Source organism: Mauremys reevesii, linkage group 17 (assembly GCF_016161935.1).
Source record: "Mauremys reevesii isolate NIE-2019 linkage group 17, ASM1616193v1, whole genome shotgun sequence".
NCBI classification, from domain to species: domain Eukaryota; kingdom Metazoa; phylum Chordata; order Testudines; family Geoemydidae; genus Mauremys; species Mauremys reevesii.
Window position 1 is genome coordinate 2,390,142 of NC_052639.1, and position 20,524 is coordinate 2,410,665.

Consider the following 20,524-nt stretch of genomic DNA (forward strand, 5'->3'; position numbering starts at 1 on the left):
CTGGCGGAAGTAGCGGTTGCAGTTGATGTACTCCTTCTCGTGACTGTCCTGCAGCTTGTTGTGTTTGATGTAGAGCCACAGGGCCTGCATGATGCTCGCCCGGGTCTGGGTGTGGACACCCAGCAGGCGAGCCAGGCGAGGGTCCAGTTTGTACTGCGGAGGCTGCAATGAGACACAGATACGGAGACAGTGGCCCCAGGGAGGGCCCCGGCGTCTTGGCTCCACTGAGGTACCCGGGCGCTCCCTCCCAGCACCACCCGCCGACACCAAGTCTGCAGCCACCCCTCCTCCCTGGTAGGCACGCCAGGCCCGGTGGGGGTTGGCCTGCTATTGCCATTTGAAATTCAAGCTACGGGCACAGCCCAGCTGGGAGCTGTCTGCCCTTCTCCCAGAGCTGGTGCAGCTCCTGCAGCGCTATCCCAGCATGCAGTGTGGCTGAGCTGATAGGATCGGGGTGGAGCACGGCCTGCTGGGATCTGTAGTCTTCCTGGGCCGCCAGGGTGCTGTGATCTGAACTGATCTTCTCCCTACAAGGACAGAGCCTCTCATGGACCCACCTGGGCACTGCCTTCCCCACCGTCCCTGGTGACCTGGGTACCACTGGCCAAGGGCTCCACAGGCCACTGCGACAGTGGCCCCCCATCCCTCTTGCATGGCGGCCAGCTAACCCCCCGGCAGAGGCCCAAACTCTCCAGTGCACAGGCTGATTATCTGCCCCGGGGCCGGGTGGGGGAGAGAACAGGCCGGGGGAGGAGTGGGGGTGGAAGAGAAGTCAGTGCTATGGGGGCCAGACCCTGTATGGGGAAAGGACCTTCACTGCGGGGGAGAGACAGGCCTGGCTCCTTCACTGTTCAGGGCCATACATGCTTATGAAACCTGGGGCTGGGCCACACCAGCCTCTCCGGCTGTGGGACCCAGCACGTGCCCTCCCCATCCAGGGACAGTCAGCGGGTGGCCTCAGACACCCGCCAGGGACGAGAGAGGGGAAGAGCAGGCTCTGGCAGGGTGCAGCCACCCTCAGCTGACAGGGCAGCCCCAGGACCCTCGGGGGGTGGTGCACATGGACAGGAGGTAGGGGGGCGGGATGGCGAGACACTGGCAGTCAGTGCCGGGACGTGCCGCCTGCCTCCGGAATGAATCCCCCCACCCAGCAGATGCTGCCGAACCTGCCCTCCCTGGGGGGAGCTTTGTGCCCGCTCAAGACGAGCGAACGTTTTGCCTTTGGGGTGCCCCAGCATGCACCACATGGCAGGTATTTTTACATACATTTGCTGGGGGCCTCCCCTCCCCGGCTCCTTAGGGTCACTCGATGGGTTGCTCAGGAGATCTGTCCCAGGGACGGCCCCTGCCAGTCAGCCCCTCCCTGTGCTCCCGGCACAGCCATGCCATTACCTGCCGCTAGAGGGGAGGGGCTTTCCCCAGGGCAGGCAGGCTGGGCAGCGGAGACGGGGCCTCACCTGGTGATCCAGCATGAGCAGCAGGGTGCATTTCACATTGACGTCGCCAGGGCGCTTCACCTGGAAGCCATCGGTCTCCTGGGTCGTGGGCATCCTGTGCCACTAGGGAAAAGGCCACCGAGATTTACTGCCAAGACCACAAGGGGGCGCTCTACACACGTTAGTCGCTAGTTACACCAACGTCAGCCGTTTGGAGCCTGACCCAGCGCCAGGGACCTTGGGGCTGGAGCCTTCTCCGCACCCTGCGGCCTCGGGCTGGCACCCTGGCCGATTACCGACCCGACTGCTGTGCAGGGTCTGTGAAAACCCAGCTCCCAGCTGCTCCGAGTGGACTTGAAACATCCCAGGGCAGCTGAGTTTGAGCCCGTCCTCGGTTGAAAACCCCCCTGCACGCTTGTGCAGCTCAATGTGTCCCACTTCCCTGCCGCCCTCTACCCCGGGGGCTGGGGGGTTTGCGGATGGTTTCTAAAGAGCTCCCGGCTCTGGCGGGCCCAGGGGGGATACAGAAACCCCGGATATCACTGACGGGTTCACACAAACCGCTCGGTAGCAGAGCTCTGGCCGGACACACAAGTCTAGAGCCCTGGAGCCGTGCAGCAATCACACTAGAGTGGGCAGGAGAGTCAGAGTCCTACAAGCCCCTCTGAGTACAGCGCTGGGTATTCCAGGTAGGGTGACCAGAGGTCTCGATTTTATAGGGACAGTCCTGATTCTGGGGGCTCTCTCTTTTATAGGCTCCTATTTGCCCCCCACCCCCAATCCCTTGTCCTGATGTTTTACACTTGCTGTCTGGTCACCCTGATTCCAGGGCCCCAGGACCGGCCACGGAACCGTGGCCCAGAACCTGAACTTTCCTAACAAAAGCCAGTACGGTGCAGACAGGCTCAGAAACACAAACCAAGCGTAACTGGAGTCTGCAGCCAGCCTGGAACAACAGCTCTGAGACTGGGCCCTGCCTCCCTTCTCAGGGAGGGAGCTGAGCCCCCGGCGAGCACAGCGGAGATCCCTGTCGAACACGCTCTCAGCGAGGACTCATGGGGGGGGGGGGGGGAGGGGAAGTGTGTGTGCTGAGGGGTATTGCAGTGCTTGAATACATTAGTGTCACTGCAGAATTGGGTCCCACTGTGCCATGGAGCACATGGCACCCCCTGACCCATTATTCCCAGGACCACCCCCCCTCAAAAATTGCTGACGGGCAGATCTTGGCAATCAGAGACCTGTTATAGCAGCTTCAGAAACAGTTCAAATCAACAATAATAGGGGTGGGGAACATTTTCTCTATCAGGGGCCACTGATCCACAGGAAAAAAAAAAATCAGTTGTGGGCCACACAGAGCTCCACAGGGTGTGTGGAGGCTCAGGGTTCCTCTAGGCTCTGGGGTGGGGCCAAAAATGAGGGGTTCAGGGTGTGGGAGGGGGCTCTGCGCTGGGGTGCAGGAGGGGGTCAGGGCTCTGGCGGGGGGTGCCGGCTCTGGGGGGGGGCTGGGGGTTTGGGCTGCAGAAGGGGGCCCCAGTCTGGGGCCAAGGGGGTTGGTGTGTGGGAGGAGGTTCAGGGTGCAGACTCCAAGAGGGAGTTTGGGTCCAAGAGGGGGCTCAGGCAGGGAGTTTGGATGCAGGAGGGGGCTCAGGGTGCAGCTGGGGGGTCTAGGAGGGAGTTAAGGTGTGTGAGGTGGTTCTGACCAGGGGGTGGGGGTGCAGGGTCTGGGAGGGAGTTTGGATACAGGAGGCGGCTCAGGGCTGGGGCAGGGGGTGGGGGTGCAGGGTCTGGGAAGGAGTCAGGGTGCAGGAGAGGGTTCTGACCTGAGGTTCCGGGTGCGGGCTCTGGCCAGGCAGTGCTAACCTCAGGCGGCTCCCAGTCGGCAGCGCAGCAGGGCTGAGGCAGGCTCCCTGCCTGCCCTGGCTCCATGCTGCTCCCAGAAGTGGCGCCATGTCCAGCCCCTAGGCGGAGGGGCCAGGGGGCTCTGCGCGGTGCCTGCGGTCCCTGTAGCTCCCATTTGCGGTTCTCAGCCAATGGGAGCTGCGGAGCCAGCGCTGGGGCAGCACACGGAGCTTCCCTGCACCCCGGGGCCGAAGGGACATGCCGGTCGCTTCTGGTCACTTCGCGGAGCCAACCAGACTTTTAACAGCCTGGCAACCCGCCCCCCGCAGTGGAGCAAGCCAGCGCTCCCGGCTCCAGTCCAGCGGGGGGAGGAGGGGGCGCTAAGGCTCAGGGCTTCTGGCCTGCAGTGTGGAGACTTGCTGCAGGCCGGATGAAATGAAGCAGAGGCTGGATCCAGCCTGCAGGTTCCCCACCCTGAACTATAAGTTAACACAGAAACTGCCCGGCTGGGTCAGAGCCGAGGTCCATCTAGCCCGGTAGCCCACACTGCATGCTGGAGGCAGGTGCAGGAAGCCCTGCAGGAGGCAGTTCTGGAAGGATCTGCTTTGAGGGAGGGTCTCTGACCCCGTTAGAGGCTGGCTGATGCCTGGGAACCTGTTTCCACAGCGTTCACTGTCCAGCTCAGGGTCTGCCCCCTGCCCAGTGACAGCTCTGGCAGTAAGTTTCACCGGCCAGTCGCACGTCACGTTCCCGGAGGTTTCCTGCTTCCCCCAGGGCTGCCCAGGTAAAAAGCAGATTTACGACGACATTCGTTTGTGGGCTGGGATAGGCAACATTTGCCCCCGACCAGCAACCATGCGAAGTTTGGGATTCTCACGCCCCCCCAAGGCTGGAAGTGTCTAGTGCGCACCCCACTGCAGCCGGGAATCCTCCCCTCACATGGGGGGGCCGGAGAGCACCCCCATACAGCGCCCCACAGAGCCCTAGGAAGCTCGCCAGACCCAGCTCTCCTGCGGCCTGCTCCAGCCCAAGAGCGGAGATGCTGTGGGCTCACTCTGACCCCTCGACTCCCAGCTTCCCTCCCGGAGCTCCACTGAGTGGATTTCAGGGCAGGGATTTGTCAGGAGCAGGCACTGGGCAGGGGAGTGCCCCGTTATCGATGGGATTTTACAGCAGGATCTCCCAGGCCCTACAGGCTGCAGGAGTCATTCAACACGTGGGGGTGGGGAGGTGACACACAAGCTAGTGCCAGCAAAGCCACGAGCTGTCTAGGGGGCAGCGCTGCACGAGCCCCCGTCCCGCCCCCATTTTCTGAACTCTCAACACGGCGAGCGGAAGCGTTGGTGCGGGCAGCAGTCGCCGTCCCGGCCTGCCCAGCGCTGCCCTGCCCAGACCCCGAGGGCCATTTCCACAGTACTGGGACAGCCCAACTCCGGCACCAGGCCCCTCCGACTGGCTCTGCTGGGTCTGCAGCTCGGGCTGGGGCTGCTTCCTTCACCCAGCACCTCACCTGTCCTCGGGCTCCTCTCCCACCTCCTGCTCCCTGCAGCTCAGGCTGCCAAGTTCCCCCAGCCCCTGGTCTGACTGCCCCCTGCCCCACCTGAACCTCACCCAGGCCTCTGGTGACAACTGCACCCGGCCCACCCCAATGGCCCCCCAGGCTCCTCCTCTCACCACCACTTCTCAAAACCACCCCACACCCCCCTCCCCAAGCAGCCCCCTCTGCCAACCTGCCCTGGGCCCCAAGAGGTTAACGGCGAGGGCTGCTGGGCGGGGCAGCAAAGCGGCAGGCAGTTGCTGCTGGGAGTCGTCCAGGTGGGGGCGGGGGGAGAGGCAGGCCAGGCCAGGCTGTTGCCACTTCATTCTGGGCCACGCGCCAACACCGCCACAAACAAAACAAAGCCACAAGCTGGAAGCCAGAGCAAGCCCCAGCCACTCCCTGCAGGGAGGGCCCGGTGCAGCCGCGCAGATGCCAGCCCCGGCATTACTGCCGTTCTGCCGGCTCCCCCACGGAGCGGCTCTCTGCTCCAAGCACGAGCCCTGGGGTACCATGCGCTCAGGGGGTGACTAGCTGCCTAATGGTCTCCCTTGGGCCATTTGGGTCTTGGCCAAAAGGATCCTTCCACCCCCACCACTGAGTGTGCCACAGAGCCAGTCCCAGGCCTCCAAGGAGCCCCGGAGCTCGCAGGCCAGAGACCCGCTGCGGGCGCTGCTAGGAGACGGCTGCTCCACCCCGAGCCGCGCCTCACCTCCACCAGATGGTTGTCTGGTCCATAGAGCTCCTTGTCCAGTTCGATGACGAGGCTCTTGAAAAAGGAGGAGAACTTCCTCTTCTGCTTACTCGGCTGAAAGAGAGGAACCGCTGCAGTGCTCGGCCTGCCCTTCCCCAGCTGCAGGGCCGGGGGGCAGGAGTGCAGCAGGCCATTACCAGAGCCCCAGGCCCCAGACAGACAGGGCGGGGGGATTACAGAGGTGCAGCCACACAGGCAGCTCCTCAGCTGGCTGCTCGGAGACGGTTGTGGGCACATCAGAGCGAGCACTGGTGCTGTGGGGCCCAGGAGTTTGCAATGCCGGGCTCTGGAAGGGGTGCGATGGAGAGGACCTACACAGCTAGAAGCGAAGGGCTGCTCTGGGGGAGGGCCTGGGAACCTGTTGGCACACAGGGCGAGGTGGGAAGGGGGTGCTGCCAGTGCTGTGGGGCTCTGCACAGAGTACCAGGTGCCGTGTGGACACTCACAGCCTCCCTCACAGCCAGGTCAAGTCCAGAACCCGGGCAGGGCCAGTGTTACTCCCTGTCCCATGGCTATCAAAGGGAAGATCTGGGCTGGGAGAGGCTCCGAACATGGGGAGGGATAGACGGGGGCTGAACAGCTGCGTGCAGCTCCCCCAGCAGGAACAGTTCTCAGCTCCCCTGTGCAGCACCAGGCGGCGTGGAGGCTGCCAGGCTGGCGGTCAGTGTCCTTACATCCTCCAGGAGCTTGCCTTCCACGCGCAGCTCCCACGAGGCCACGCGCTCGCTGCCGTCCCCCTCCTCCTTGCCCGGGGTGAAGGTGTTGGAGATGTAAATCCGCAGCTTCCGCTTTTGCTGCAGTGCGGAGAGAAACAGAGGAACACCCTGGATTCAGCGAGCACCCAGCATCCACCCCAGAGCCTCTCCCTCCGGAGACCTGCTGCCGGGAGGGGGAGCACCATCTCCCATAGCGGTCGGGGAGGGGGCAGGAGAGAAGCACGCACAGAGGAACCGACAAGGCCAGATCGTGGCTGCAATCTGCCCGAGCTCCCCCAAGCCACACAAAGGGCTATGAAACTGCTGCTCGGCTGCACGCTCCTCTTGGTCCCAGCTGGCTGGAGAGCCACCTCCTCCACGCGTATCTCGGGAAGGCCCGGGAGTGAGGTGGGCCCCACGCAGATGGGGCAGCTCCAGCCCCTATTTTTGCACGTGGCTCTGGCTATTTGCCCTTCCAGCAAGGCAGCTGCCTGCTCCTTTGTTCCAAGAGCTGGATCACAAGCAGGGGCTGCCCAAGCAGGATGCGACTTTCCAGGGCTGTCACGCACCGTGAGAGGTTTCTTGATGGCCTCCTGGATTTCCATTCTCTTCCGGGCAATGGTCTGATCCAGCTTGCGCTCGAAGGCGAGAAGGTCCATGTAGGCCTGAGACTCTGGGACCAGCTCCCGGATCTACCAAACAGAGAGCCCATCACAGAAGCGCCGTGGCCCCGCACTACACGCCTGCCCCTTCCCTGCAGGGACGGTTTGCCGGTCTCCGCCCTCCCCAGGCCATGCACATGTCACGGCTCGCTCCCCCCACACCCTACAGCAGCAGCTCCCAAGTCACAGGGCCGAGTCACTAGCACCACGGAGCCCGGCAAGGTGGGAGCCCAGCTCGGGCTTGAGGCCATTGGGAAAAGCTGCCCAGTATCCCAGACAACCTCTGAAATCCCCACCCCCGCTGAATGGGCCTGACCACTGTGACCTGAACACCCCAGCTCACATCCCCACCCACAATGCCTGGACAACCCAACTCCCACGCCTGGGGCGTCTGGAGCTGGGTATCCCAGCTGTTCAGGCCCCGACTAACTCTACAGCTGTGCGGCTCGCCCCGGCAGGCAGGCGGGCACGAAGACAAACCACCCCTGAGGATGTAGTTTCATTCCAGAGCAGCGTCACTGCAAGCGTGCCCAGCACGGGCCTGCAATGCACCTGCCAAGCAGGGCGCTCGCCAACCAGGGCTGGCGGCACATTCCTGCCCCCGTGGGCATTGCCACCCAGCTCGGAGCCCGCCTCGCCACTCTGCAGCCGCCTAGGGTTCCAGCCCAGCAGGTGATCTCACACCGGCGAGGGCAGGGCAGACCAAACACCCCAGTGCAATGGCCTTTGTCAACAGGCCCAGAGGCTCAGAATGGGAACAACTGCACATGAGCTCCACCAGGGTTCTCGAAACCAAGTCACTGTTGCTCTCCCCCATTCCCACCCGGGGTAGCCCCTAACCCATGGGCATCGTCTTCCCCTGCTGCTATAGAGGGCGCGTCACCTCCCCTCATCTCCACCCCACTGAGGGTGCCCAAGACCCCGGGCACCTGCTTACCCTCCGAGGGCAGGAAGGTAACAGAGAAACCACTCCCCCTACAACGCCCATTCCACTGGCAGGAGTGCACCCCGCTCTGGGGCTGAGGCCCAGCACCCTCACTCAGCAGCACTTACCCTCTGTGGTAGGACCTTGTCCGCCATCTTCCTTCTTTTCAGCCTGCAAGCAGCACACAGAACAGCAGCGTTAGGTGAGTGCAGGCTGAACTCCTGAGCAGCTTCTAATACCCACGTCAGACCAGAGCCCCATGTGCTGGGGCTCTGCAGACAAACACACCACCCTGCCCCCCAGCACCACCTCATTTGTACTACAGCTTGTTATTGGTTAGTGGTCTGCAGCTCCAGTAACTCCAGCCTAGAACTCAGAGGGTCACAGCAACTCTCAGATCATGCAGAGTCAGCCACCGAGCCAGCCCTGAACCCTCTGGAGACTCCACTCCTTGCTGAGGGCGCGAGAATCAGCCAGCCAGAGCTGGAGTTTCCAGGCCGCACCGTCCCTCCTGGCTCAGGCGTGCACAAGACACATCACAGATCGGTCAGTCAAGGGGCAGATGGGGGTTGTCCCCAGAGTCACCCCAAGCTTGGGTCTAGCAGCAGCGCTCTGGCTTAGCAGCAAGGGGCAGGATGGGGAGAGCAGGGAGTATCCCAGCACCTCCCAACACCCTCCAAGAGCTGGACGTTTCTGCTGAGGCAATCAGCAAAGCGGTTATTATGGACACTTGAACTGTCCTCATTAGGTTTCAAAGTTCGGATCGTGCTGCCCTGAGGCACCTCGGACCCTATGCTGATGCCCTCTCTGCTGACCGTCAGCTGATTGCTGAGAGGGGAGTTCAGCACAGGAAGCCAGGAGGTCCAGTGCTTGGAGCTGTAGCTCCTACAAATGTACCTGCCTACTGGGAAGGAGGCAGAGCGAGGGCGAGGGCCACACCCAGGAGCGTCTGGACATTTGCCTCCTGCACTATCTCAGGCAGCTGAGGAGCCCTGGCCCATTAGATCTGCAGCTAATCAGGGAGCAGAGCAGTGCACTGTATGCCATGGGTCAGAGCGCAATGCCATGCTGGCTAGGGCAAAGCTGCACGTCCTGCAGAGGCCGAGCTCACACCATAGGAAGGGGTCCCTCGCTCCACCTTTCCTCCCCCCAGCCCAGGCGTGGCTCATGCTGTGGAGATCACAGGAGGCAAACGAAGGATTCTCAAGGGTTTTTCCCCCCGAAACAGGGACACTGCCGGTAATCGGCTGCTTTCACGCCCCTCATTCAGCCAGCTGCATTTCCCCATTTATCTAAATTCCACCTCTGCTCAGGAACATCACCCAGACGCACAGAGCCAGCGATTCCCCTGAGTGAGTCTCTTCCGCCCCCCCAGATGCCTGCAGCCAGCTCCGTGACAGCATGGAAATCTGCATCGATTCCCAGAGCACGGGAGCTCCGGCCTCATACAGTACAGCTGGGCTCTGCTAAAGGGAAGGACCCAGCGATCTGCAAAGCTGGGGCAATGCACCTTCATTCGGGTTTTGAAATAACCAGGGCCCAGGGCGCAGCCTCCATTAGACCCACGAGAACCTGCCCTGGGGCCCCTGAGAAACAATCAACAAACCCTCATGAAAACAGAAACAGAGCAAATCCATTACCAGCACTGTAAACAACTCAGGATGTGCTGGCAGGGCCGAAAGGGGGAAGAGGCCAAGAGAACACTGCGTGCCGGGAAGCTGGCTGCCACAGGCCATAACTTCGGCTGCAGTGACGCTCCTAGCAGCCTCCAGCCCCACAGCAATCCCCACGGGGCTTCCCTCTGTTCAGCCAGCAGCGTGGCGGGGCGTGGGGGGGACACATCACGCAGCCCCTCTCAGGAGAGGTCCAGAGCTCCCACTGTGTCTGGGCACCTGCCAGAGCAGTGTGAGAGCAGGAGCCCCACGACACCAACACTGCTTCTGTTGTGTGTTTGGGGGGGGGGGAGGGGGAGGAGGCACACAGTTCTCAGAGCCCTGTGCCTCTCAGGGGGCGATTAGCAAGTGTCAGGCCCTGGATCCCCACAGCTCCCCTGCAAGGACACTGCAAGTGACAGGCTCCCCTGCAAGGACACCAGTTGGGGAAATGGAGGCAGAGGTAGATCAGGGACGTGCTCCCAGCCTGGAGCCCTGGGCAGAACTGGGGTTGGTTGGGATGCAGCGGCGCAGGCCGGAGCCAGCGCACTAACCCACCCGGCGATGGGGACTTGGGCTCGCCCATCCCCAGGTCAGGCACATCGTCACCCGCACGGACACCCTTACCCTCGCCTTTGGCTTGCCAGAGGAGGCTGCGCCTGCGGAGCAAGCAGGCGCTTTCTGAAGGGATCCATGATCGACTGTGGCATTCCTGGTCGCATCGGAGAGGCTGCTCCATAGGGGGGTCCTGACGGGGATCCCACCTGCAGTCCTGCCATGGGCATCCGGCTCCCCGGCGGCATCCCAGGACGCTAGCAGGAGAGAAGGAGACAGTTACCTTGGCAAGCCTCCTCCTGGGCTCTCGCAGGCTCCCTAGAAGGGCCTGTGACCCACACGGCCCAGGTGTCTGTGCACCCAGCTGCTTGCAGCACAGCCTGGAACGTGCAGGCGCTGGGAGCAGGCACCGAAGAGCCCACAACACCCCACCCCGCGCACTCACAGGGGAGGGCAATGGCGCAGAGCAGCGGCAGAGCCAGAAAGTGACGGTGGAGGGGCAGCTGCACAGGTGAGGGCTCCTGGACACTCGGGTTTGACGTGGAGATAACTGGTTGCTAATCAACTCCTAGGGCTAGACTGGAGCCACTGCAAACATCTGGGGTTTCCCCTAGGCTGAGCACAGAGCACTGTCCCCTGCCGAGTGTGGCAGGGGGGTGTGGGGGGCAGGGCTGGGAGAACAGAGCACAGGCAATCCCGGAGCTGCACCATGGGAGGGCACCACGGAGCAGAGTCACGCACGGAGAGGCAGTGTGGGGGGCACGGCTTGGGGGCCCAGAGAGATGTCACTTGCTGAGATGAGGGAGCACAGCGGCATCACCTGCTGACCTGCAGTGTGGAGGGAGGGGCCATGCTGGCTGAGCTGGGGGAGGGGGGGTCACAAAGTGCCATCATGGGTTGAGCTGCAGCTTTTGCTACTCTAGAAAATACAAGCAGGAAAGTGGAACAGAAAATGCAGAAGTGCAAGCCGCAGGGAGCACCCCCCCGCTAACGGACTTGTCAGTACACGGGAAACCCCCTTCGGGGGTCTAGGCAGGTTCCACCACAGGCCTGGCCGCTTTCACTTCCCTCTGGGAGGAGGAGGGGGACACAGGCTCAGCACAGAACGAGGCTCCCTGCTCTGGGGCAGGCCCTCCCTGCAGTAACTATGGCACCACGCTGATTCCCTGCCACCAGGGGACGTGCACCCCGAGACCCACATCGCACTCGGCAGCTACTGGTGGGAGGTTCTGGCTCTGGACTGGCCTGGTGGCTGCCCGAGTGCTGCAGTGCCTTGACTCAGGGCACACAATGGCCTCTTAAAGCACGACAATGGCCTTCACACAGCTGTGTTTATTAGTGTCACGTTCCCAGAGGTGGTGTGCGTGGCTCAGGGCGGGTCCTCTCTCCTGACAGCCCAGTACCACCATGATGGGGTTGTGCCAGGGAAAATCCAGCTCCCTAATGGCCCACTGACATGTACCTTTAGAGAGACGGTATCTGATTGGGTGACAAAGGCTGCACGGGGGCAGGGGGGAGTTGACACATTAAATGAGCCCTGACGACACCTCAGGAGGTACGAGCTTGATCCTGTGACCTCTGGCCTCATCACGTGATCCCCCGGGGATCCAACAGCGCATTCCTTGGACAACTTCACGCCTCAACCCTCCTCTCCAGGATCCACCTCCACACAGAGCCAGGCCCAGACAGGTACGATCCAGGGCACGCAGAGCGAAACGGAGCAATGCATGCTGGGACCCGCAGTCTCTGCCGCAGCACTGCTGCGCTGAACACAAGGCTGCAATTGACCTCATGTTACCTACATTTAGTGCAGCCCTTGGGAGCTTGACAAACTGCCAGCGTGGCCGCTGGCTGGCCAACCGCCTCAGGGCTTCCTAGTTTGCTTGGTCTGCTTTCCGAGATATCAGGAATGGGCTCCCTATTGCCAAGGAGGTTGTGTGGTTGGGAAAGTCACCAAGCCAGCAGGACAACATTTCATTGCTGCCGGCAGCTCCAGAACATGCCGAGACAGCCCCCGCTGTTCCCCGGCTGCTTTTGCTTGGGCCCTGCATGTGACAGAGGGCGTTGGAGAGCATGGAAGAAAAACAGACTGAGCCGCTGTGCGGCGAGCGCTTCCTCCAAGGGAGAAGAGCTCGGGGAACTGACTCAACGTACGAGCCATGTAACGGCCAAGCAGCAGTGCTGCCCAGGGGCTCAACAGGAGCAGCTGCCGGCCCTGATGCGCAAGGCACCTGGCACACTCTGCCACCAAACACAAAACGTCCTGAATAGGGATTTCTGCTCAGCCTGCTGCAAACGCAATGAAACGCTGCAATAAAACAGAGAGGGGCCCATTTGGCTGGGCTGCGTGTACTCTGGAGTGACCATCGGGGTGCACATCACGGCCAGGTTTTGCACAGCTCTACGTGACATTTTAGGTGAAGTTAATGAGCTTGTCTGCATATAGCCATAACTTCGGCTTGAAGTCGGGTGATGTAGCGAGCTTTGGAGATCCCTAGTTACTAAAGCCCTCTCCAGAACAAGCCTCCTACACACACTGCCCGAGGGGGGCGAGACACTGATTCCAGGCATACCAGGAGCAGTTCAGGCTCCATGGCTCACACAGGTGTCGACCACTCGGCTGAGATCACCAATTAGCATAAAGCCTGGGTTTGGACTGGGGGAACCGGAACCGAGTCCCACCAAACTCATCTCCTAGAGAAGCCAAAAGAGCCATTAAACGGGCACAATTTCTACTCCCTGCTCTGCTGGATGCAAACAGGTGAGCTGCAAGTGGAAGGTTCTGACAGCTGCTAGATATGCTCTGAGGCCTCCAGTTTCTCAACAAGTGCCAACTTCACAGGAGGCCCTATACAAATATTTTAAAAAGTCCACGTTTAAACACATTAAGGCTGCAAAGTCAGGCACCCAAAGTTAGCAAGTGCCAAATTTCAGGCTGCCCAGGCAATCTTAATTCAACCCATATGTAATTACAGACTTGTCACAATGCCCTACATGGGCTGTCAGCACTTTGGAACCCAGGACCTTCAGAGCCACAGTACAGACCTCCTCCACTTGAGCTACAGGAGCAGCTAGTAGCAGAAGTAGGCTGTTGCCCAACATGCCGTTACTGTTTCACAAATAGTTGTATAATCTACCGGCAAACTGTCATGTTGCCCTCTTGGGGCTGGTCCACAGAAGAGTATCAGAATTCCTAGGTTATACTAATGGCTCTAAGATAGAGCAGGGCACAGGGTTAGACAGGATAGACAAGCACATAAATGTGGCACATTCATTCTGAAAGGCACTGTGGGAAATGGATAAGCCTTAGCTCTATCTTACTAGAGAGCTGGGCTCTATTCCTAGCTCTTCCTGAAGTCACCTTGGGCAATCTTTCAGTTACCCCCATTGTGAAGTATGGGGAAATTCCAGTCACTTAGCTTCTAACATTTAATCTCAACAATTCCACCTGGCACTGAAAACACAGAACAGACTGAATTCTAAGGGGCAATGCTCGTGTAGAACTCATGCAAAACTAATTCATTTTGCTTCCGATTTCCTTTGTTGGCACCACCCAGCAAGCTGAGCAATATTCCCAAACGGAGAGCAATCACTGCTACACACTGGCTAGTTCCCTCCACCTACAGCTGCCCACGTGGCTGCCCCCACACAGGAGACAGCGTCACATGGCACCTACTCAACAGGACATGGGGATGGAGCAGTCCAATTGGCTAATGAGAATTTCAAACAGCAACTAGATAGTTAAATGAACTGCTTATCATTTTACCTGGTAAATAAAATGAAGCTGTTCTGGGGACATTTATGGGCCTTGTTTGGTGGGCCCACTCCTCGCACATTCCCGCCCAGCACTGTTGCCGCTTTCTCTCTCTGCTCCCACCCCATATTTCTTAGTTTCTCTTCCCCTATTTTTCCTCTCCTGCCCTGCCAGCTTCCCCTCTTTCCCCCAAGCTGCATAAAGGAGAGATGCTGCAGAGGATGGAGAGCAGCTAGCCGTTGACGGCTCTGCAGCACTGGCCACGTACTCTTGTGACTGAGGTGGTGCTGTAGGGGGGGAAAGGCAAGAGACGCTTGAGCCAGTGGCCTCATCTTGAAGCGCATCTCTGCTCTGATAAGCAGCACCGTAAAGATGGCATCGTCAACAGATCCACACACAACCCTCCCACCGCATGCACCAAAATCAGATCTGCTGGCTTTAGTGACAAATCGGTTTTACTGCTTTTTACTCCAGATGGCCCTACACAGTCAGCACAGGCAGGAATCTATTCCTTCTTGGACATCACCACCACAAAATGTTTCCCTCGTTCCCGTCAGTTCCACTTGCACAAGCCCAGCCGCCCCCAAGCTCTCTCAGTTCCTTCTTGCCAGCCAGCAAGGATGCAGAGGGGTAGGAGGGCGGGCCGTGGTATGGACATGTGCAACACATCTTGAAGAACAACAGTTACAAAAGGTTAGTAACCGTTTTTTCTTTCCGAGTGATTGCACATGTGCATTCCTCTTTCGGTGACTCACAAGCCGTAAAGTGGGAGAAGGGATCGGAGTTCATGTACGCACAGCCTGGAGTACAACTCGTCCAAATTTAGCATTGTCTCTGGAATACTGAGTAATGGCATAAGGGGATGCGAAGGTGTGAACTGAAGACCAGCCGCTGCTCTACGAATGTCCTGGTTAGGGACTTGCACAAGGAATGCCGTTGCTGCTGCCTGTGATCTTGTGGGACGTGCTATCGGTCTCCCTGGCAGTGAAACGCCTGCCAGGTCGTAAACATGAGTGCAGGAAGTTCCAAGATGAAATTCTTTGCAAAGGGAGCGGGAGACCCTTCGTTCTGTCTACTATGGCCACAAGTAGTTGGGCTGACAAACAAAACTGTTTAGTCCTGTCTACATAGAAAGTCAACGCTCTTCTGACACCGGAGCTCTGCCAACATTGCTCCTCTTTATTGGCCTGTGGTTCTGGGTAAAATGTAGGTAAGTAAACTGACAGGTTAATATGAAAATTAGATACCATTTTAGAGAGAGATCTCGGAGGAGGGTGCAGGTACACCTTATCCTTAGAAAAAATCGGATAAGGCAGTTCGGCCCCACTTCTGGCTGCAGAGGTAGCTACCCAGAAAGCTTTCTGGCTGGGACTGCAGGGTACAATCCCAAAGACTTCAGAGTGGTCCTAGAGCCCCTCAAGCCATGGAGCTTAGACTCAGTTTGCTGCAAAAACAGCAACGCCCCTTCCAAGGGCAGGTGCCATAAAGCCTGTTGAACCTCTTGGGGAAGCCCCGTGGCCAAGAGCTCCCACGTGCGGCCACCGCAGAAGCCGTGGACCTAGCCACCAAATCTGCTGCATCCAGCGCAGCCTACAGAAAAGATCTTGCTACAGCTTTCCCCTCATCAACTGAGGAGAACTCCCACCTAGCGGCCTCCAGCATCACGTCTCTGAACTTTAAAAAGAAATCCCACCCGTTAAAATCATACTGGCCCAAAAGCATTCGCTGGTTGGTAATCCCAAGCTGCAACCCCCCGCTAAAATTAACTTTTCTGCCGAACAGATCTAGTTTGTGTGTGTTTCTTGATTTACGGGTCGCCCCTTGCTACTCCCTTTCATTAGCTGCTGACACCACCAGACAGCCCAGAGGGGTGGATGAGGGATTCAAACCCCTGGGAAGGCATGTAGGATTTACATCTGGCCCTTCTTGAGGTAGGGGGAAGGGACAAAGGGGTCTGTCAGAGAGCCTTAACAGGGTCCCAAATTGCCTCCTTAATAGGTAAAGCCACACAACGGCCCAGCTTCGGCCAAAATGTCAACAAGGTGATGAGGATTCTGGTACTGGGCTCAGGAACAGGCGTTGCCTGGTGAGCAGGTGTCCCCCACCTCGCCGAGGACACAGAACAGGAAGTCTCATGTATGACCTAGAAACTGGTGGGAAACTCCAGGGGTTCCAAAAAGGCCATTAGTCTGGTGGTGGGCACCAGAGACCTCTTGGCCACCCACTCAGTGGTCCTCCCACTGAAGGTAGTGCCACAATGGCGAGTAACGAGAGCAGCTCTGAGGCTGGGAGACACAGGAGCCAACCTCGGATTCAGAGGACAATGACTCTCCCTCCGCTGACCAAGGAGGGGCTGCTACGACGGTGCCAAAGACCAACAGCGAGTTGGAGAATGATGCAGTACAGCCCATAGTGCAGGATTCCCCTTGGATGGTACTGACAGACGTGCAATTTGAGGTAACAGAGGCTGACAGTACCAAGTGGTGCACCGATGTTGCTGGTGCCCTCCCAGTCCGCTGGTACCAAGAGCATGGTCTCCTGCACCACTGGAAATACCGGCACCGAAAGGTTCAGCAGATCTCTTGCTGCTGCAGACGCACCCGGCACGGTCAATACCGAGATGGTGCCAGCGTCAATGCTCGCCAGCTTCGGCAGTGCCAGAGAAGAGGAGTGCTTAGCTTGAGGCTGCACTCGACTCTTATCCCCACGCCTAGATGACACGGGTGCCAGCAACCTTCCCCTCTCCGCGGCCTGCTTGGAGGTTTTACGCCTCTTCCTAGGCCCTGGGGAGCATGAGCAGTGCTGGGACTCAGGCAACGGGGAGGCACTCAGAGCAGAGTCTGACCTTCGGGGCTCCGACAGAGGTCTTAGCATGAGCAAAAACTTTAGCCTGGCTTTTCTGTCTTTCCTTGTCTGCGGCTTAAAGTCTTTGCAGATCTGGCAATGATCCTGAATATGAGCTTCTCCTAAACACTTCAGGCAGCCTGAGCGTGGGTCACTTACGGGCACCGGCCTACCTCGAGAGACGCAGGGCCTGAAGCCGGTGACCGAGGCAACCCTTGGTACAGGGTAATGGAAAAAACCCTAAGTCCAGCCAAAAACGAAAACTTACACTATCAACTAAGTACTAACACTATAAATCTAGAAAAGTCTCTACAATTAATTTACAACGAACACGCAGAGCACTCGCTAAGGCAAGCCAAGCAATTCCAAGAACCGGCACCGGCGGTAAGAAGGAACTGAGGGAGCTCGGGGGCGGCTGAGCCCGTTATGCAGACACGCAACAGCTGAGGGCAGTCAAGCCAGAGGAAAGTTTCCAACGACTGTGCGCAGGGCCCATGCATGGAAGGGACGGACATGTGCAATCACTCGAAAGAACCTTCATTGTGGTGAAACAAAAGAGGAACGCCCAGCTTGACTTTCAGGCTTATCAACAGCAAGGAAATTCACACAGGGCAACTATTTTGACGCAGCCCTAAAGCTGACTGGTGTAGTTTAGGCTGGTAATTTTTCTGGCATAAACCTATGACAAGCCTCCCCAAGCGAGAGGATGTCGCCAACGGCCAGGGCCTGGCCTGGCCAAGTCTCTGCCAGTCAGGGTGCAGTGGCTCTGCGGTATCCCCAACTCCTAATCATCACTTGCTATGCCTCTCACATACACACGCTAAAGCAGTGGGTCTCCGCCAGGGGTCCGGGGCCACCTGGGGTCCACGAGCAGGTTTCAGGGGGTCCGCAAAGCATGGCTGGTATTGGACTCGCTAGGGCCCACGGCAGAAAGCCAAAACCCCACCACACAGGACTGCAGCCCAGGGCCCCGACCCTGCCACGTGGGGCTGAAGCCTGAGCAACTTAGCTTTGCAGGACCCCCTGTGGCATGCGGCCCTGCTTGCTACCCCCAACAATGGTCCTGGCTTTTAGATACAGAAAAAACATTGTTGTGGCACAGCTGGGCCTAGAGTTTTTATAGCTTGTTGGCAGGGACCTCAGAAAGAAAAAGGCTGAGAACCCCTGCTCTAAAGTAACCAACCCCTGACTGTCGTTCTTGGGACGTGTCCACCTCATTCACTGGGCTATTTTATTTGGTCAGATTTCTGAAGCTTGGGCAGGAAAAGGAGCTCTCTTTGGGGAGGGACTTGGAGGAGCCTGGAGTCAGCTCAGAGGGTGTGTCTGAAAGCTTGCCACGAGTGATAACATGCTGTATGAAGATTTCTTGAAGCTGACCTGGCATGGGGAAGCCTGCAGAGACCAGGCGGCTCCAGTGGGGAGAAGGGAGGCCTCATGTTTGTAAGTGAAGCGTCAGCACCATGACAAATGGATCTTTGATGCTTGACTTCGGCATCACCTCCACTAGCGCTTGAGCAGTCTTCACCCACAGCTCAGATTTAGCCCTCTGGCCAGGCAGCACGTCACAGACCTGGGTTCAATCCCTTGCATGCGAGGAACTGGAAAGGTGGAATCACACAAGTAGAGTCCCCGTCTCCTGGTTTATTCCCACGGCCTTGTTCAACAGCTGCTTAGAGAATCCTCTCAAGGACAGAGCAAAGCCCCTGCTGGTTTGAGTTCTACCAGCAGTATCCATGGTGCTGCCTTGTGTGTGTTACAGCCAGCGAGTCCCAGCTCCTAGCACATAATGCCCATCCCGACTGGGGTCTGCAAGGGCCTCTAGTCTCCACAGGCCCCAGTGACCCTGCCACCTAGAACCCCTCACATTCCTCCAGCTGATGGGCTACGCTAAGGGAAAAGCTCGGAAGTTACATTTCAAGGAAGATGTTGGCCAATGTCCAGAATTCCCAACAGAGAATGAGTGGAGCCATTTGGAAGTGGGATAGAAAATTTTTGCTTCTATTCCCTCTCGAAGCTAAAAGCATGGATAGAGCGGCCTACAGTGGAGTGGTTCATTCCAGATCGATGCATAGGCCTCTTGCACTTTGGGAGCCCTGCTTGGCGTCAGCTTCCCTCAGAAGTAACATCAGTTTGGAATGCTTCCTGATGAACATTTGCCTGCATGACAGAAACCTACATGCCTGCCAAGGGCTCCTCACGAGAAGGGGGCAGGCCAGGAACTGGAGACGCTGCAAGTAGGGAACCGAAGGGGAGAACTAACTTCAGTGCTCGGTCAGCAGAGAGACGCCAAGCCAGACAATCTGAGGCCCTGTCTACACTCCACCGTTTTGTCGACACACTGCAATGCTCCTCCCGCCGATGTAACTCCCCAGCTATGTGGAGGCTCAAGGCTTATGTCGATGCTGTTGGCTGTCATTCTTGTCAATTTCACAGCTCTGCTGTGAAAGCCGGGCAGCAAGACCCCAGCTGGGAACAGGGAGGTGGGGGCGGGCAGCCTGCCAGGAGCCCAGGAGCCTGTGGGGCAGCCGGGCTCCTGGCAGGGAGCTGCCAGTGGAGCTGAAAGACCAGGCTCTCTGCTCCCCATGCTGCCCTTCTTAGCTCAGTGGAAGTGCTCCTGGTGAGGACGTGCGCCACCGACCCAAGGTGGGTAGTGTGGACATGCACCACTGCAGTAATTCATGCAGTGGCTGTAAGTTGACCTAACACGGGTCGACTTATCTTTGTGGTGCAGTTATAGCCTGAGTCACACACTGTTTAAAGAAAGAAACAGAGTGATTCTGAAAGTAACCGGAAGAGACCATCTCCAATTCTCTGTTCCTCTTTGTCCCAATGTAATGGCTTTTCTCTACAACTTAACACCAAGGAGCAACACGCCTCTCAGTGCCCAGGGCTAAGGAAAGGATGATCCAAAAGACCTCATCTGTCTAATGAAAACCAGGAGTGGTGCTACTAGGATGCAGTATCAAGTTCCCCACAAAGAACACGTGCACAGGCAGGCAGTGGGCAGGGGATATGCTTGAAAGTTGTAGGAAATCAACTGTGACTGAAACAGACCGGTTGCTGCCACAGGGGCAGGTCCATGGTACGCCTGGTGCAGACCAGAATATGGTCCTTGCTCTGGTTTGCATTTCAGGATCCTACAGGCCGTAGTTACTGTCACTATCTGTCAATTCCCAAACCTGAATCCAGTGTAGCCTTTAAGAACAAAGAGGGCTTTCCTGACATGCCAGAAGCATGTGATCCAACTTCGTACACACTGACATTTACGGAGAGAGCCACGTGTATTCTTGCTCGGGGCTTTGGAAGCCAGGCCTGGATGGATGCCCAGTGAAGGCAATTCCTGCATGTTCCTCCAAAATCCCCATAAGCCAAACAGCAATGTTTACCATTCTGACATGCAAAACAAACCCTGTTCAAACAGGATTTCAGCTCAGCTTTTAGGCTCACGCGAGGGATCTCTTGGATTTTGAAGCTACATTATCCCTGCTGCAGAAGGGCCCAACTCCCACGTGGCATTCCGAGTCTATGGCTGTTTCACTTCCCCTTGACTCAGTTTGCCAGTCTGTAGAACAGGGATAATACCTGCCCCACAGGGACATCAGGAAGCTCAGTTTGTTCAAGGGCACTAAAATCATCAAACAGAAGGGATCAGAGGAAGGCAATATTAAGATGTTGCCTAGTCTCCTGGAAATCCCAGTACAGACTTCTCCCCTAGCAGGACTACAGCTGTGTAAGGAGACTGCTGCGGGGTCAGGACTTGCATGACTGGAGATTAGTTGTATTTTATTACAACAGGAACTCCAGAAGTCGGGCTATTCCTGCGCTAAAATCTGAAGACAGGAGGGTAGTGAATAAAGGGGACTAGGAACAA

The 20,524-nt window shown here is 58.1% G+C and overlaps 1 protein-coding gene across 1 annotated transcript in view; it reads right to left on the reverse strand.

Annotated features, from left to right (window-relative positions):
• SMARCD2 (SWI/SNF related, matrix associated, actin dependent regulator of chromatin, subfamily d, member 2) overlaps window positions 1-20,524 on the reverse strand; it is a 31,789-nt gene that overhangs the window by 3,817 nt on the left and 7,448 nt on the right. Inside the window, exons 2-8 of the mRNA XM_039504116.1 lie at window positions 10,128-10,312; window positions 7,977-8,019; window positions 6,831-6,953; window positions 6,241-6,360; window positions 5,525-5,620; window positions 1,458-1,559; window positions 1-162 (exon numbers count right to left, since the gene is read on the reverse strand). Of these exons, the coding sequence (XP_039360050.1) occupies window positions 1-162; window positions 1,458-1,559; window positions 5,525-5,620; window positions 6,241-6,360; window positions 6,831-6,953; window positions 7,977-8,019; window positions 10,128-10,312 (831 nt within the window). The remainder of the gene's footprint in view (window positions 163-1,457; window positions 1,560-5,524; window positions 5,621-6,240; window positions 6,361-6,830; window positions 6,954-7,976; window positions 8,020-10,127; window positions 10,313-20,524) is intronic.